The following is a 20380-nucleotide window of genomic DNA, read 5'->3' as shown; positions in this document are numbered from 1 at the left end:
TAATTAGTAATTATATATATATAATTAATAATATGATTAAATCAGTATTATAAACAAGGGATTATGGATTATATAAATATATATAAATAATAATGAAAATACGATTAGTATCAATATAACCGGAACGACGTTAATTTAATTCAACAAACAATACAATGATTGTTTTAATATGCAGATATATATCACATGTCGAAAGATATCACATGGAATATATCGAGTTTCTGTACAATATCCGTTAACGCGAAACTTAACAAATCAATGAAAATATATAAAACCTTTATTACTTTTCTCACAAGTTTCATATTCGACATTAAATAAATAATTTTTATTTTCATTTAAAAATTAAAAAATTTTTTTTTCAATAATTCAATTACGAAAAAAAAAAAAAAAAAATATGCACATTTAGAAAATGAAAAAAAAACTAGAGGTGCAATTTTTTAACTTCAGTATCATGAATGCAGCAGATATCAGATGAATTTAGAATTAATATTAAACGAGTAAATGATGAATAAAATAAATTTTCAAAAAAATGCACATTTGAAAAATTTTAAAATGAATAAGTGCATTTTTTGTAAATATTTTTTTAAAATTATTTACTCTACTTATTTATAATTTTAAATTTGTCTGATGTCTGCTTCATTCACACGTTAATTTAAAAATAAAGATCCATTTCAAATTTTCGCGGTTAAATTTAAAAATTGAAATAAACAAAATGAAATCTAACCTCGAATTGACGACGAAGAGAAGTAGTAAAAACAAAATCTTGAGACTCATTTTTATAATGATTTGAGCAACAAGATAATCCACAAAAGATATTCCTCATATTTCAAATAATTTCACAATTAATTCCATTTCCTGGGGGTTTAACACAAAACTGCATTTAACATTCAATCGATAAATATCAAAATAATATATTTATATTATCTACACTGTTATATATTTATCACTTCACTTCACTGCACATCAATTTAAATAATAATATATTTGATTAATAATCAATAATAATAATAATAATAATAATAATTAATTAAATTATTTATAAATTGATATTGCACCGTCACCACAAGTATACATCCAAATTGCACTACTTTAATAAATAAAATATAATAATCAATTATCACAGTCGAGGCACGAGATCTTTGTATTGTTAATTTTTATTTTTTATTGTAATATATCGTAATTATTATTTTAAAATTTTAAAAATTATTACTTTATCGGAACTGTCATGTTCCGAATCGATACTGCCTCAACATTTTTATTTATATTTTTTAAATTGTACAATTTACTTTTTATCCGTTTTCACGGTTTTTAAATTCCGCGTCAACGCGCGGAAAATTATTATTTTTAACTTATGGCGGTCAGTTTAATAAAAAATTTAAATTATCACACAGCGTTTTTTTTCACTTTATCCCTCACTCACATTTAAATTTATAGCTGTCGATAGAATGGAGATGATACTCAGTATAATATCTCACTCATATATATGTATATATATATATATGTGTTTTTTTTATTTTCTCTCTCGAGGCTCCTAAACTCGTTCAAATTGCCTTTATCCTGTATTACAACGTATCAACGTGGTATCCATGATAGTTATAACGGGGGTCGAACACACACTACGTACACTATTAAGATAATAATAGTTGCAATAATAAAAATAGTTATTAATAATGTCAAATATCAATAACTAAACACTGGACATCTGTCACTTTTATCCAAATCTTGTAAATTTTAAATATTTATCCATTGGCGCTAAAGTTAACTCCGTTTTGAACGATGGACGATTATAATTAAATTACTTTAACTGGGTAATATTAATTATTAATTTAAATAGTGTCATGTCACATTACAATGTTAATTAATCTACTTATTGAAAAGATAATATTATATTTTAAAATAATAATATTTAAAAACCGGCGAGCGTTACAACACGCAAGTGACGCGCTTGGGGTTTCGAGACCGACTAACGCGACACGTTCCCGCGCACTTCAACGAGATGGCGCGTCTGCGCTCGTCTTCCTTCGGGTAACCTCGGAGTTGAGTCCCAATCCCTACTCTCCACTAAATTTTATTTACCCTCTCTTTAGTCCTCTTTGTAACATTATAATATTTAATAATGAGTGTGAATGTAGCAGACATAAAACAAATTTTAAATTATAAATAATTAAAATAATATTTTTAAAAAATACAGTTATTAATTTTTTAAATACGCATTTTTTAAAAATTTTATTTCATTAATTATTTAGTTTATTTATAAATAATTTTAAATTTGATGTCTGCTGCATTTACACTCATTATTTATGATCCTGAATTTAGAAGACAATTAATAATTTATGAAATTTTTATTTAAACAATTAAATTTAAAAAAAAGAAAACTAAAAAAATGCACATGTAGAAAATTTAATAAACTATAGGTGCATTTTTTAAAAATATTTTTTTTTTCATAATTTATGGCTTATAAAAAAGTCGAAAAATTATTAGACGTCAGCTGACTTCTGTATCGTAATATTTAAATTTACAAAACGAACTTTGTTATTGTTGGCTAAGTTTTACTTTAAATATAATTTTCACTTGTTTGTTAGTATTATAAACTAAAGTAAAAATTAAAGGTGTGCGCAGGGTGAAAAGTTTTCGGGGGGCGTTTTTCAGGGGATTTATAATGGACAGGATTCTTTCGTCCCCTATAACTGCTTTTTTTTATGTACATACTGGGGTGTAACTAGAATGGATACGTTTTTACCCTTAACTTTATAAGTTAACTCGGGGTCGTCTTTTAATGTTCTGCATAACATATATGTATATATAAATAACACAGTGACAATCACGGTGGTTCTCATGTCTCATGAATTTGAACAGTAAAAAAATTTATAAACATTTTAAATAAATTATGATAAATTTAAAATTATAAATTAACAGACGAAGTAGTTAATAAAACAAAATTAAAAAAAAATGCACATTTTTTAAATTTAAAAATTAATAAGTGCATTTTTTATAAATATTTTTTTAAAAATTATTTACTCTGTTTATTAATAATTTTAAATTTTTCTCTGCTATATTCACCCTCATTATAAATATACAATATTGTATACATTTAACTTAAACATTTATAGGTACGTAAGTTATGTATGTAAAAATTATTTGAATATTTATCATCTCAACAGTGTGATGTTAAACATTCGAAGCATGTGGTAAGGATTCAAGTGATTAACAAGAATGACAAAATAAACCGGGTAACATGTTTATGCGAATTTAAGATCGAGTGATTCATATTACGTATATATATATATATATATACATTTTGAAATGAAGAAGATATGAATAGTAGACAAGTAAAGCAGCGTTGGCGATGAACGCCGAATTGGCCTCGACAAAATATGTCAGGCTGATGCGAATGGAAGAGAACCAGTCTTATATATTATATAGTCCTCTCCCTCTTTGCCTTAATACTTTACTTTGCTTTCAAACCAGACAAGAGTTCTCTTTTCTCGTTGGGCAGTTACAGGGACGGATGCTGATTTTTGTGTCCACTGGCGCCATATTACTAAATTCTATAACTTTTATATAAATGTATTATTTAGTTAAAAAATTGTTTCCGTTATTTACATATATTTTTGTTAGTGTGCATAATTAATTATTGTCCCCTAGTAGGGCTAATTAATTAGGCACGCGATTGAGCTTCCTATGCCAATTAAGACCTCAGTGTCTAGTTTTAATGGCTACCGACGTGCGAAAGACCTGTTCCTTTACTCTTTTTGCTTTGTATATTCGTCTGTACCTTTTGAATTATAATTTATTATATTTTTTTTTCATTATTATTTATTTTAATCATGTATGTGTAGGATACAAAGCGAAATACGAGCCTTTAAATTCGATTTGCATTAAATGGAATAGATCAAAGGGTCCTTTTTTTGGTGGTATAGATTTATCTTGGGCCCTTATTCACAGGTTTTATATTTTTAGACTGAAACATGATCGAAGCTCGTAATTAAGCCTCGATGGATCCAGTTTTGTCATTAGCGGTACAAGTAAAAATTAATACTCAGCCGTTAAAAACTCCTTCACTCATCCTGAGGGCCTCTTTTTACCTCGCCGGCTTTTGAAAGAAAAATAATTATAATAAAAAAAAAAATTAGATGATGTTGAATTGCGAAAAATAAAAATATGAGCTTCTATAATACGAAAAATAATAATAATATAATTTTATGCTGCACACAAATTAATAATCTGGCTTAAAAATACTGGATTTATATCAACTCATATCATCAGGATTTTTTTTTCTACTTTGAGCGTTAAGACATTTCATATAAATAATAAATACTCAATCTATTTTTTTTCTCAATCATAATTAACTAAGAACGAAAGGAATAATAATTACATTAAAGAGCAATATGATAAATAGAAACTGGAAATTAATTACTAGACTGAAATATTCGGAGTTATACTTCGTTTTAAAACTTATTGATGATATGATAGTTTTCTTGGATTTACTTAGATCTATAGATTGAATGATAAACAAGAGGTTAAATAAACTCGATTAGTAAATGATCCAACCACTGGGAAGAATTATGTGACACACGGCCCTAAATATAACCTTTTAAATGTGGTGAATAAGAAGTATGGAAACTTGAATTATTTTGGTGGTAAGGTAAAAGCCGTAATACCCGCTCACTTTTCATTGGAGTGAGATTAAATCACTCAATATATATTAATGAATAAAATTAAAAACCATATTTTTTTTATAGTAATTTTTTGAAATTTCAAGTATTAGAATAAAATTTTAGTTTTAAGAATAATCTTGATAATTAATTATTATTAATTTTTTAAATAAGGTCCTTGAGTGTACCCATAGTCGCTCACTAAAAGTGGTCATGTACCATTACTCGATCAACACATGGCCCTATAGTTGCTCAAAGACAATATCAATTAAACTATCATAAGTTTATTGATTTGGACAAATAATTTATAAATTGTATTACTTTATTCTTTCATAATATTAAATTTCATGAATTTTAAAAATATATTTAATAAGATATAGTTATAACAATTATTAAAAAATTTGACGTAACCTAAATTAAATCTAACGAACGAACGTTAAAGTAAAAAATGCCCGGCTATGCGCGATTTTGAAAACAGTCACTTAATTTAAATTTATAATCTATTATAAAATAATTTGATGTATGATATTTTAATATATTTAGATTCACAAATAATTATTTATCAATAACAATTTTTTTAGTTGAAATTTTTTTTTATAAAAATTATAAAAAGCGCATTAAACAGTTAAAGTGCGCGACTATAGTACTGAGCGGGTATACGGGCTTTTATTTCTCTTTCTAGTTTTAAATCTGCAACTAAAACTCTACTGAATAATTGTTAAAGTCTATTGATATGTTGAAAAATTAAAAGTGTAATTTTCTTTTTTACATATATTATAAACAAGTCAAAGCATCTGTATGTGTCATTTATTAATTGCAAATATGCGTCAAATAAATAAATAATTATATAATTTTCATTATTATTATTATTATCTAATTGTTTAAATAAATAAATTCTTTCAAGTAATTTATTAATATGAAAATATCTCACGCACTGGACAAGTGATTGAATAAAAAATAAATAAAATATAAAAAAATAACAGTAATTAAATAAATAGTTGTATACAGTTGAGAAATAATATTTTTTATAAGTAGTTCATATAAATATATATACATATGTAAACGTAATCACGCAATTCCGTTCTACTTTACATAGAATGTCTGTATTTTTTTTTGTATTAGGAAAAATTTTTTATGTAACGTGAAAATAATTTAACAAGGTTCATATTTATATATTTATGTATTATTAAATATTTATATGTTACAAGTTTTTTTTAATGACTTTTTTTAGTGGAGTTTTGTAAAATCGGTGTATGGTAAAATGAAAAAAAAAAAATTGGTAAAGGCGTTTAACGTTTAATGTTTATTACGCGTGACGTAATATGTAATATTGAGTGAACCAAGTGTAAGAAATATAAATGTAGGAATATAATACGCTTATTGACGGAATGGAACCCAGGAACGAGCGCTTTCCCACCGTAATTGTTTGAATTGAAGCGACCCAATAATCATTACGTCACTTATTGTCATCATTGTTCTTGTTTCGATGTTATGAATTTTATATTTTTTATAGTTTTTCCGGGCGCATGATTCATATATTTTTTTTTTTTAATGACTACTGCGGTTTCAATTAATTAATTAGCAGACAAAAAATTAAAATTTTTTTAGCACTAATTTAAACGCTAGCTTCTGAACTATTAATACTCGAAAAAAGTCATCAAAAACTTTTTTGTAGCAAATTAAATTATCTACAAAAAAAGGTCTCTTAGTATTAAAACGTAAAATTAATACTTTGGCGGGAATTTAAATTTGAATTTAAAAAAAAAATCTCGCGACGAGTTTTCAAACTTTGAATTGAAATTATGGCTCAAGTATTGAAAATATGATAAAAATATATGAAATAGTCTTTGTAGATAATTAAATTTAGAAAAAAAAATGATCCTTTGACTTTTTATTTAAAATAAATATTTTTAAAGTTAGAGGCATTTAAATAATAAAAATAAATTTGGTAACTATAAATATAAAATAAATCATTTCTTTTCATCATATTCTGACACCTTGAATATGTCAATATAAATAATATTTAAACAAACATTGCGTTAAAATATAAAATAAGATAAACTTTAAATATAAGGTCAAGATCTGCAGACACATGAAGACATGAATGACTTAATAGATGTAAAAAAAGAAAGAAAAAAAAAATAATTATTTATAAGTAGAAGAATAAATCTCACATATTTCTTTCGATAACGACTTTATAAACTCCAGTGACTTAATGTACGTAATATCTGTCATGTAGATTTAATTATGGATTAATAATTCATAGAATACCGTTGCAGATAAATGAGTCAACTCTCGTCGCGGCCATGAAGGCTTAATTCAAACAAAAACCGCGATTTAGTCGTCTTTAGTCAAATTAATTCAAATTATATATATATATATATCTACATACATATATATACATAATGACGACCTATAAACAATATTAATAATGATAAATGAAAAAGGTAAGGCGTTGTCAATTATTATTGACGGGCGTGTGCCACGATTATTGATAGAAGCGGTACATCGGCACGCCTGAAAGATAAAATAGTCCATAAGCATCAATTACCCACACCTATTTAGATAATCTTTTATTTTTGCCCTCTTCACCTACTTGTTACTATCTTCATAACAGATTTAACTCTCAATATTATTCATTATCATTATTATTATTATTGGTACTTTCAATACTCTTGTCATCACTATCAACCTTTTTAATTTAAAATATTAATGAGAATTTTGATTGTTTTAAACCGTAGTGAAAATCTATAGGTTTGAGAAGAAAGTGTTTCAAATTAAAAATTTAGGAAATTTAATTTGCTACAAAAAAGGTTTGAATGTTTATTAACGCGGCTCTGATATTGTTTGAGTTATAGAGAATTATCTTAAGGGGGATCGCTAGTGTGACCGCCTGAAAAAACGATGATTTTTGTGAATTTTTTTTAAAGAAAACTACTGCATGGAATGATTTAATGTTTTAAGGGTAGTTTTGTGGATATGAATGAATACTGGATAAAATTTTTGGACCAAAAAATTCAAAATTCAACGAGTTATTCACAATCTCCTGCTCAAAAAAAAGTCCACCCACTGCAGTGATAGAGACCTTCACAGTCCATGAAATCAAAAAAACCAAAAAGTTTATTAAACTAGAAGGTATTTCCCGTACCATGGCCCTCGGGCTAAGAAAAAAATTGAAATTAACCCTTAATGGTCACACCTCATCTAGGCCACCTAACGGCCACACGGAGTAACTTCCTTTTTTTTTAAAGTTTTTGACGATTTTATTTAAAAAGGTATAAGACCTCTAATTCCACTTTTTTTGAATCCTAGGGTGACTAGTCACCCCATGTGGCCGTTAAGCGTTAAACAATATGGCGGAGTTTTAAGAGAAATTTCAAATTTCGCGCGAAAATTTGGGGATTTTTGGCCTGGCAAAATTACATTTTTGATTTAATCAAAAAACTGAAAGTTCATGTTACATAGAAACATATATAAAAAAAAATCGCAATTCAAATCAAATCGATCAGATGATTTGTCTTCAAGTTATAACTGCGGAAATTATAAAAAATGTATTTTTGAGAACCGATAAGCGGCTGCTCTTCAGGTGGCTGTAACTCAAAAAAACTATTCGAGAAATGCACGAAATTGAGGTATGTTATTTTTTAAGACATAGACTATTTTTCAAAATTTCACACTAGTGATCTTCTTCAAGAAATTAATTTATTTAAAAATAATCAGAATTTAAAATTTATTTTTTTACTTCAAATTACGATTACGTCAAAATAATATAATGTACTAAAAAATGTTACGGAATTTTTTTTTTAAAGAATTTAACTACCTAGTAAATTGTCTATATATATATATATATATATATATATATATATATATATATATATATATATATATATATATATATATATATATATTTGTCATATCTATACACGGCTGACAAATTTCAAAACATAGTAACTGAAAAAAATAAAATTTTTGAAATATGAATTGAATCATGTTCACAAGACTCCAATGGAACTAAAAATACTAAAAAGTCAATTTTGAAAAATTTGTATATTGATATTGGACGGCCGTATATTCAGCAAGAATTTCCATCGCGTATAAAAAATTTTTAAATTTATATTTTAAAATGGATAACAAAAAAAAATTAAATCGACCCCCGGTTAAGAAAGGGAGACTACTGCTAGTTTATACATAAATGCATTAAAATCTTTAAATATTTATTATTTAAATATTTATTAGTTTTCAAAATTAAGTAAAAACTTGTTATTTTTATAATATTTATCATTGATCTTTATATTCTTGCCTAATGTATATACATATATATAAATATAAAGTTGATTTTGTAAAACTGTTATATTTAAATTTTTATAGAGTTACTTTAGCTAGATTTATTTATATGGTAATCATATGGATGAATGTAGAATACAAGGCGACAATTTTAAATTACAAATATGACATTTTTATTATTATTATTATTTTTTTCTCTTTTAAATATTAAATTACGTAAGGAATATTATTAAGGTAAATACCCTCATAATATAACAAGTTTTTATTTTTATTATTACTTTTATTTGCATGAATTTTTTTACAATATAAATGACGAAATGAGTGATGGCAGTATTAATTCTTTTTACTGCTTCATTTATTTCTTATCTTCCTCAACTATTTTTATTCTATTATCAGAAAGTAATTAAAAATAATGTACATTTTGTCAAGAACACTTTGATCTTGGACAAAATTTTATTAGTTTTTATTTTTTTATTTTTAGTATTCTTTATCAATTGTAACGAGAGTCGTGTTGAAAAAAATCGTCTATAGAGTCGTTTAGGAGTTTTTATTTTTTTTGTTAAATTGAATTTTGAAAATGTCAAAAATTATATTAATTAGTTTCGTTGCATTACTTATTGCAATTATTAAAAATAGTGAAGGGATGCCAAATTATGAAGAAAATTTTTCAAACGAGTATAAAAATTCAACTGAGGATCCAAAAAAAATACATTCATCAAAAATACTCGAAGGGATAATTAAATTAACGGCATATTTACAAAACTCTATTGATTTGATAATGGGCGCATTGGAATGTATAAAAAATTCAAAGGAATTGACAGCAAATACAAATGAATCTGTAATTAATTCTGATAAAATGAAAAATTTAACTGAAATTAAAATTTTTAATGGTAATGATCTTATTGAAGCAACGACGAATGGAAATAAATCTTCAACTAATTTTGATGAATTTGAACATGATGACAAAATAAAAAATTGTAGTGCAAGAGGAGGATCAGTAAGTATTTGTTCACAGAGAAAAGATTTTTTGGCGCCAGAAAAATTTCGTACTGTGAAATGAAGACAAAAATATTCTTAGGATTTAAAAAAATTTTTTTCGCGCCAAGAAAATTTTCGTTTTTAATTTCTTTAGCCAAAAAATTTTTTAGAGCAAATATAAAAATGTTTTTGGCGGTAAAATAAAAGAAGGGTAAAATAGGCCAACTAAATTTTTTTGCTATTTCTAGTTTTGTATTAAAATGTAAAATTAATATAACCCAGTCCTCCATAGAAAAAAATTTAATGTGGGGTAAAATGGGCTGTTAAAATAAAAGTTTATTAAACTTGAATAAAAAAAAAACTTCATAAAAATGTACACGGACATTTAAAATTTGTAAAATTTTCTTTCAAAAATTAGATTAAGTCTTAACAGAATAATTTTTGAAAATCTATAAAATTTTGAATAGTCCAATTTTTTCACTTTCCCTTTTTTTCTCTTGCAAAATTTCAATCATTAATTAAAACTCTATCTATGATTTGTTTCTAGTGCTCGAGTATCGCATCTCCTGGAACATCTGAAGTATGTTGCCCTAAACATACTTGCGTACCAATATCATTCGGATCTGGAGTCTGTGTCTAATTACTCCACCATAATTAAAATAATAAATTCTTCTACTGACTAAACATATTTTTCAAAATAACTTGAAATATTATTTTGTCAAAATTCCGAGAAACAGTAAATTTTTTTGTCAAAATTAAAGTAAATGTTTATTTGGCTGAACAACTAGATTTTTAATGAAAAATAAAAATTCACGGCACAAAAATTTTTTAAACAAGTTGTATTATATTTAAAAAAAATTGTAATATTAATATTAATATTACAATTGCGTAGTGATTAAACTAGTCGCGATGAAACACAGTGACTATCAAGTTTGCACACTTAGTTTAAGAGAGCATTTTATGGAGCTCGTGGGAGCAGGATCTACAGTGGCTTCCCGACGTGTCTCATTGCGGGCACGTGAGTGCAATCGGTCAACGGATAGGTATATACTATATATACTACATATATGACTAACTATCGAAGATAACTATGCAACTAACCGTGTAACCTATGAGTCTATATATACCCTCAGTCGACATAAGGTCATTCGATTTGCTATAATTATTTAATAATACGTTCAAGGGAGTATCGGGACCAGCTATACCAGCTTTAGGTCAACCTCTGAAGTGAATTAAAACCTAAACAATCAAGATTAAATTTTTTTTATAGATAATTCAATAAATAGGTGATACAAATTACTTGATATTGCTTTGGATAAATATCTATTCTTTTTAAAAAAGAAAATTAAAGGAATTATTTTTGTAGGAAATTATTTTAATTTTCTATAAAAATTTCCTTGACGATTTTTGGTATCATTGATAGTTAAGTTATGCACTGAAAACAATAAATATTGGTCCTAAATAAATCAATTTATTGGTGACTTCGTTTGGAATATTTCTTAGGGGAGACCACAAGTGTGACCGCCTGAAAAAACGATGATTTTCGGGAATTTTTTCAAAGAAAACTTCTGCATGGAATGTTTTAGTGTTTTAAGAATATATTTGTGGATATGAATAAATGCAAGATAAAATTTTTGGACTAAAAAATTCAAAATTCAACGAGTTATTCATAATCTCCCGCTCGAAAATAAAGTCCCCCCACTGCAGTGATAGCGACCTTCACAGTCCATGAAATCAAAAAAATCAAAAAGTTTATTAAGCTGAAAGGTATTTCTCGTGCAATGACCCTCGGGCTAAGAAAAAAATTTTAATTTAACAAAATGGCGGAGTTTTTTTAAAAAAAATTCAAATTTCGCGCGAAAATTTGATAATTTTTGACCTGCCAAAATTACATTTTTGATTCGTTGAAAAACTGGAGGTTCACTGTAGTATGTTATTTTTGAAGATATAGACTATCGATACATGCAAAAAAAATCGATTTTTTCAAAATTTCACACTAATGGTCCCTTTTAATGACAAATAAATATATTTGGCACAACTAAATATGATATATTTTAGTCAAATAGTTTCATAACTTGACTGAAATATATTATTTATTTGTGGTAAATGATATATATTTGTGGAAAAAATATTCAATGTTTGACGAATAACGAAAATATAGCGATACTTAACATATATTTAAATCGCATAGCCCAACTAATATTTATTACCCGTGATTGGATCATTTCTTTACCACAAATAAATATTTTTTGCAGAGTGTCATTGAGTCTTTTACAAATGATTTTATTAAAATTTTTCAAGTTTCAAAACTGGTGCCAAAGTTGCCAAAAATTTAACCTCTACCCTATTTAAGATCAAGAATATAACAAAACTATCAAAGACATGATAAAAAATTCACGTCAATCATATTGGCAATTAAATTTTCTAAAAGAAAGGTCTCAATGATCTACAGCGAATAACCAATACTTAATAAGATATCATTAAAAATTTCAAAATAATTTTATTTATTTACCCATACAATCGAATTACCTACTATTTGTTCATTTCACCGGACAATTACTTCTTCAAAGCAACATCAAATCGAATTATCTATAATCAATAATGATCCATAAGATTGTCCACCCGCGTCATCATCCATCGGTTATATGGTTGGTCCATGATAAATCGGTAATTGCAACAAAATCAAGCGACACTCCTGTACGATTTAAATCCAATGACGCAAACTACTCAATATTTTTTAGTCTTTTAGTCTTTTGTACCGAGCACCGAGTACCAATGTCTTTTATTGTTCACCAGTATAATTTACATAGCTTTAACGTCGTACTTAGAGTTGTACTCGAGGAGAAAACCCATTACCTAGAACACTAGGTCTATCATCTGTGGTGATCATGAAAGATTGCCCCCGCAAAATAATAAAATAATAAAACAACAAGGATTTTTTACTAAGTAATCACCGATGTTAAACTACAAAATAACGATAATGAAAAACCAATAAAAGTATTAGAGTTCAAGGGTAATAAGTAGTTGTAAATAAAAAAATATATAAAATCTAAATGAAACCTTATTCGGTAATGTTTAAGAGAAAAACACAATTTAACTTTATAATATATTTAAAGTTATTATATTTAAACTTACGGACGAGTACTTTACTCACTGGACATGCGGAAGCTGTTTTATATTTGTGGTTTATATAATAACTATTCGGTTTAACGTGTTGTTTTAACGATGTAACGTATAAAAGGATCAACGTTAAACGTCTTTTTAAATATGTACTTTGAAACAACGTGTAATGTCTGCCTTATATATATGTATATATATTGTATATTGTTGTGGTGTACTTACTTATATGAGCCTGGTGTATTATGGCAGGATCCGTAAATACACGGATCGCGATCACACTCGTTGATGTCGTCGGCGCATGTTGGTCCGGCAAATCCTAACGCACATTTACACTGATATCCATTATCAAGTGATTGACATTCGGCGCCATTTTTGCAGGGGGATGATGAACAGTGATCTTGTCTTTCACAATATTGCCCTTGAAAATAAAGTATTTTTATTAGTAAAATTAATTAAATATGAGATAATTATGTACAGGTCATTCTTATTTATTTTCAAATGAAAAATTATTTTTTTTTTCAGTGGATTTATAAAATTAATTGTCATGATAACGTAAAATAAATTTTATCAGATTTTAAAAATAATTTAGAAATTTTAGAAATTATTCAAATAATTTTTTGTATAAATATTTTATGATCCTAAAGTTAGTAAACAATTTACAAAAAAAAAAAAAAATAAAAATATGCACATGTAGAAAATTAGAAAACTACAAGTCCAATTTTTTTTAACATTTTTTTTTAATTTATCGTTTTTGAAAAAATTCAAAAATTATTAGACGTCAGTTTCTTTCAGTATCATAATACTTTAACGTAAAAATTTTTTATCGTTTCATGTAAACATTTGTATAAAAATTGGCGGGAGAGGGGAGCAAAATTGGGCACTTAAGGACAAACTAAGTTTTCGAGGACTCAAATACGTTAAATCGTTTTTTTTTCTTTTTTAATGATATTAAAAGTAAATAAAAAAATTTTCATTTTTGTGGGAGTACCCTTCAAAAAGGTGAAAAACAAATTTCTGGATGTTAAATAAATTTTTTTGCAAGTAATTTACAAAATTATATTTTACATAACTATTGGATGCAAAGAAAAAAAAAATTTCATAGTTTTTATCATAAAAAAAAAAATCATTAATATTTTTCTGACACTCGATTTTTGAAAAAGTTTAACAAAAAAAATTCGAAATAATCATCAATTATATTTACAAAAATTAATTTTGAATGTTTAAAAAACATTTTTTTTTTTAATTTTTTTATTTATAAAATTTTTCCATTTACATTTCGCCCCCTCGACCCCTATGGATTTTTTCCATCAGTCTACTAGAAAATAAAATAATTTTTTTAAGAATTCGATACCTAAATATTTTGAGTTTTTATATCAGAAAATTAGTGAATCCGTACTTTTGTACAATAAGCAAAAATAAATAACAAAAGATAAATAAAAAACAATTATTTATAAAATTACAATGGCACGTGTTTCTTTATAAAATAAATCTATAATCTAAACTCTAAACTCTGGCTACTTAAATAATTGCTAACGAGGCGGCTTGCGGCAAATCCTTTGTATTTAATCCTGTAGACCATACAATCAAGGGGTTTGCTTCCTTGTGTATAAGACACTAACACTAGTACGAAGATACTTAAAAGAATTCAACGTATACAGTAAAGTATCGTGTAATTAGTTTCGCTAATCAGCAATATCCACCAAGATACTTTATTCCAACAATCTTAATCCGTTATCTTGATTAATTTTTGCTTTAATCATTAAACAGGTGAATTATGCTTCTTATAAACCCTTTAACTATTTGAATACAATCACTTTAGATTTTTATATGACTGATTATAAACATACAATTTATAAACATATATTGAAAAATTTCATTATGCAAAATATTTATTTCTCACGTAACTTGCAATGTTTATTATTATCTGTTTTTTATATATTTCAATTAGTGGAGATCCGGTCACACCTTATTAGTTATCACACAAGATAATTATTACAAGAATATAATAATGGTATTTTATATGATCAAGTAATCAGCATCAACTTTGCCTTGAATTAGTAGCCTACGCAAATCACAATCATAGATATCCATTTGTATTAATAGAACGTTAATGCATATAATTATATTTACATATATATAATTTATCATTCGATTATTTTATTTTTTTTTCCGATGTATATATAGACATTTTTTTTTTATTTATTTGTTTTTTAAATAAATATTACGAACAAGGTCCTGCAACTCATGCAATTTTATTGGCATGATTCATCAATTTAATCTAGATTGCCTAGAAAATTGTACGCTTCATTAAATAACAAGTATGTAATTTAATATATAAATAATATTTACTTTCAAGCAGTTATTTATGTAATTTTTTTATTTTAATTGATAAAAGTGAAAAGAAAAATAAATAAAAAGAAAAGTTTTTTTGATAAATTTTAAATGAATAATTTCTTTGTGATATTTTTTTTTTTTTGTTTTTGTTATTAAAAATAAAATGGTATACCTGTAAAGCCAAATGTACAAGAACAAGTGTAGTCTTCAAGTGAATGTAGAATACAAGAGGCGCCATTTAAACATGGAGATGAATCACATGCATTATCAACAGCGATTTCACAAAGACTTGCACTGAAACCAAATGGACAGTCGCATGTAAATGATGGTGTACCAATCGGATTTTCTTTTACACGACAAGAGCCACCATTTTGACATCTTGGTCCTTTGTGACATGGATTTAAATGTTGACAGTACTCTCCAACAAATTTTGATGTACAGCTGAAACAAAAAAACAAATAAATTATCCACCATTTTTTTAAAATGTGTTTATTTGAATAAGGTAAAAGCCCGTATACCCGCTCAGTACTATAGTCGCGCACTTTAACTGTTTAATGCGCTTTTTATAATTTTTATAAAAAAAAATTTCAACTAAAAAAATTGTTATTGATAAATAATTATTTGTGAATCTAAATATATTAAAATATCATACATCAAATTATTTTATAATAGATTATAAATTTAAATTAAGTGACTGTTTTCAAAATCGCGCATAGCCGGGCATTTTTTACTTTAACGTTCGTTCGTTAGATTAAATTTAGGTTACGTCAAATTTTTTAATAATTGTTATAACTATATCTTATTAAATATATTTTTAAAATTCATGAAATTTAATATTATGAAAGAATAAAGTAATATAATTTATAAATTATTTGTCCAAATCAATAAACTTATGTTAGTTTAATTGATATTGTCTTTGAGCGACTATAGGGCCATGTGTTGATCGAGCAATGGTACATGACAACCTTTAGTGAGTGACTATGGGTACACTCGAGGATCTTATTTAAAAAATTAATAATAATTAATTATCAAGATTATTCTTAAAATTTAAATTTTATTCTGATACTTGAAACTACAAAAAAAAACTATAAAAAAAAAATATGGTTTTTAATTTTATTTATTAATTTATATTGAGTGATTTGATCACTCCAATGAAAAGTGAGCGGGTATAGGGGCTTTTACCTGTAACTTTTGAACCGTCAACTTTTGAGAAAAATTCATTGATACCTTTTGGTATAAAATGAAATTCTCAACGAAATAAGTCCTTATAAAAAAATCGCTAAAGTCAACGGTTTAGATATTAGTTTAACTAAAGTACATATTTATAAAAATTAAGGGTTTCTTCACTTAATAAAATAAAATTTTATTTCATTTACGAGTTTTTTTTAAAATTAAATGCGTAGAAAATTAAAACCAGATGGCTATTAAAGAAAACAATTCAGGTATATTTTTTCCAAAGCAGGAAGAAAATGCGCATATGTTGCTGGGCATATAAACCGACAGACAGAAAACTCCAAGAGCTCGGTCTTTTATTTACCTAGAGCATGATGCGTACACAGTAAAACAACGCGGCCGCGAATCAATCACGATTCAGTGGCAATAAAGTTCTACTCTCGTCCAGCTGCAGCTACAGCCTCCATTAATACAACCGCAAAAAGGCTCACAAAGTTGCATTATCCACATCAACCTTAAGGGAAACTTATAGACACAACTATGCCTTTTTTATTCAACATAACCTTAATCCTCACTTCTAACTGCTTATTACTTACTACGTACTACTTTGAGACCCGCAAACTACTTAGAACATTTTTTCTAACGATTTTACCCGTTAATACCCCCAGCATTCTTCAATATCGAATACAATAAAAATTTTAATGTAACACATTTTTACTTTACACTTGTTATTACTATTTTTTATTGTTAATAGTAACAACTTCCATTAAAGGGTATGATAATTCAAAAGTTGATTCCTTGACTGTAACTAGCATAAAGTCTTGTTAAGTCTGTTGCAGAGAAGTTATCATGATCATGAAATAAATTTCTAGTTGAAACGGACTCTTAAAGTCCTTCCAGAAAATTGTACACCTATCATAACTCAAAAGTTTTAATGATAGCTATAAATAATGGAGAAAAAAAAAATCAAAATGTCTAAACATAAAAGACAAGTCGCTTATATATGTAGTGAAGATAAAAAAATTTTTTTTGCACACCTCGAACGCGAAGCGGAGAAAGTGCTCTGTTATCATCAGAAAAAAAAATCGCAATGCACTCAGCTTAAATTATTTTCACTAACTTTATAATGTACGTTTATGGTCAGAAAGTATACTATGGCAGGAGGACATTCTCTATAAGTTTATTTATTTAGAGTATAAACAAAAGTTAACTGAAAAAATTTCGTCTTGGATGTCAGTTGGTCTATGTGTAGCAGGATATCTTTTTGGAGACAATGACACTCAAATTTTTCGTTTTGTTTCTTTAAATAAAAAGTCTTTTGTCTCTTTTTATATTTAGCATTGAAACTGAGATGACAATTGTATGGTAATTTAACAAAAGATCTGTTAGTTTCAATCAATTGTCGAGTATACGACACAAGATTAGCCCTTATATGTTATCATACACTTAAGAATGTTGTTATGTATATAACATATATGTAGAAATGTATAGATATAGATTTCTGAGAATAGTATTGAATGTAATTTAACGAATGAGTTACATATCAATATTCAATTTTAAATATAAAAAATACAAAATTATGTGCATTATCTTTTTATATCAATGTATAATACATATATTTATATATATATATGATGATGATGTTGTATAAAATTTTTTTTATTTTAATTCACTTCTATTTTTATTTAAGTGATTCAATATAGAATCGAGATTATTGTAAGTCGAGTTTTGAGTTCTCGAATCTCGATCCAGCATTAGTCGGAAGCAATTTGCATCGAAATGTGAATCGATGAAACTCCAAAGTACTATTGAAGAGTATTATAAACTTTATATATTTATTTGTTAATATTTTTTTATGGTAATTTATTATTTTTTTTAATACTTTAATGTTGGGTATTAAATTATTAAATAAATAAATAAAAAAGTAATAAAAATAAAATTTTTTTTTTTTTTTTTTCAAATTTTAATCCAAAGCTGTGTAATAAAAAAATTTAATAATTCAACAATTGGATTATGATAATTATTTTAAAAAAGTATACAAGTTCGGAAGCTGATATTCATGTGGCGCGAGAAGTCAGCTGTAAAATATTTCATTACGCGTAAGACGTAATAAATGTTTATGACAGGAGTCTCTCGTCGCTGCAGGCATACATCGTCGACCTACAGCGTGACTCCATGGGTGTACAACAATATATATTTATATACATTGTATATGTAATAAACCTTAAAGTTAAATAAAATAAACATACTACATACGACTAGAGTAAAACAGAAATTGATAATCTAATCTCGATATTTAAATTATAAACTCTGTAGTAATTTTTTAAGTTAAATTTTTAAATAAATTTAAATAATACTTTTTTTTATCAGCTGGTACCGTTACTTGCGTGTATTTTTATTAGATTAGAAGCCATTAAATTTATGTGTGTTCCCAGTGGAATTCTTTTTAATAAAATATATTTTTATAGTAACTATTACTGTTATTTTTATTTTTTTTTTTACATATATTTTTAATCACGTGCTGGGTGTACGTGGGCGATTTAGTTGCTCAAGTCGGTTGTGTGATGCACTCGATGATTTTCATTAAAATAATTAAACATGTATTATACGATATACGGGATAAGGATCGATTCAATGAGATTATTTTTTTGGAGTTTAAAAACGGACCCCTCGGAAACTTAAATTACATCGTAAATATTTTTTAAATTTATCTTTGGTATATTTAAAAATAAATTTAAGTTAATAATTATTTTATTTTATTTTATGGGAAAAAAAAAAGTTTAATGTTTTCGAAGAAAAAATGTATTGGAACTAGAGAAGTAATTTCATTTTTTTAAAAAAATATAATAATATCGAGTACTTGGAAAAAAAAATAATAATTTGTAGCAAAGTATTATTATAAATCCGTTGTTCCACTTAGACAGCAATAATCCGTATCTGAAAACAAGGAAAGTGAAAAGCGAGTAAAAGATAAAAAAAATTGCAGCACCAGCAAGATCACTCAACTCACAATTCCCTCCTCAGTTCTCTATACTACAAGCTCTTGCTACTTTAAAACTACTATTATATCGGGTTCCATCGCAGCATGGATCGCAAAACGCGACAGTTGGTGCCATAAATGGGATTGTTGGAGAGTTTAAATTAAAGTTACAAGGACGATTTTATCAATCGGGCAAACAACAATTTACTATGCGGGAAAAATTCTCATAAGTATGAAAAAAGTATATCAATAAAAAACATTTTATAAAAATAACGACAGTGACTCAAGTTTACATCGATGGAAGGATTTTTTTTCATTAACTAAGATTCATTATCGCAAATTACTAAATTTAAATATTCGGTTTTGTTATATTTAATAAATTTTTATTTAAGGGGAACCACTAGTGGGACCGCCTGAAAAAACGATAATTTTTGGGAATTTTTTCAAAGAAAACTACTGCATGGAATGTTTTACTGTTTTAAGGATATATTTGTGGATGTATAATGAATATGAGATAAAATTTTTGGATCAAAAAATTCAAAATTCAGCGAGTTATTCATAATCTCCCGCTCAAAAAAAAAGTCCCCCCGTTGCAGGGATAGCGACCTTGACAGTCTATGAAATTAAAAAAACCAAAAAGTTTATTAAGCCAGAAGGTATTTTCTGTACCATGACCCTTGGACTAAGAAAAAAATTTAAATTTAACAAAATGGCGGAGTTTAAAAAAAAAATTCAAATTTCGCGCGAAAATTTGATAATTTTTGACCTGCGAAAATTACATTTTTGATTCATTGAAAAACTGGAGGTTCATGATACGTAGAAACATATATAAAAGAAACTGCAATTCAAATCAAAT

The 20380-nt window shown here is 26.3% G+C and overlaps 2 protein-coding genes across 4 annotated transcripts in view; one reads left to right on the top strand and one right to left on the bottom strand.

Moving 5' to 3' along the window:
- The window catches only part of LOC103569561 (neurogenic locus Notch protein), a 163319-nt gene that overhangs the window by 80253 nt on the left and 62686 nt on the right, over nucleotides 1–20380 (bottom strand). For 2 of the 3 annotated variants that reach the window (XM_008546905.2, XM_008546906.2), the window contains exons 3-4: nucleotides 15544–15812; nucleotides 13260–13455 (exon numbers count right to left, since the gene is read on the bottom strand). In XM_008546905.2, coding sequence (XP_008545127.1) covers nucleotides 13260–13455; nucleotides 15544–15812 — 465 coding nt within the window. Of the gene's footprint in view, nucleotides 1–724; nucleotides 1951–13259; nucleotides 13456–15543; nucleotides 15813–20380 lie in introns of those variants that run through there. The other variant, XM_008546907.2, reaches the window with a different exon arrangement.
- On the top strand, nucleotides 9437–10725 carry LOC103569562 (uncharacterized). The gene is made up of 2 exons (XM_008546908.2): nucleotides 9437–9936; nucleotides 10465–10725. The coding sequence occupies exons 1-2, from the start codon at nucleotides 9517–9519 to the stop codon at nucleotides 10555–10557; spliced, it is 513 nt and encodes a 170-aa protein (XP_008545130.2). The 5' UTR covers nucleotides 9437–9516; the 3' UTR covers nucleotides 10558–10725.

Source organism: Microplitis demolitor, chromosome 7 (genome assembly GCF_026212275.2).
Source record: "Microplitis demolitor isolate Queensland-Clemson2020A chromosome 7, iyMicDemo2.1a, whole genome shotgun sequence".
NCBI classification, from domain to species: Eukaryota; Metazoa; Arthropoda; class Insecta; order Hymenoptera; family Braconidae; genus Microplitis; species Microplitis demolitor.
The sequence above is the reverse complement of the archived record's forward strand: the minus strand, read 5'-3'. Positions and strand labels throughout refer to the sequence as shown.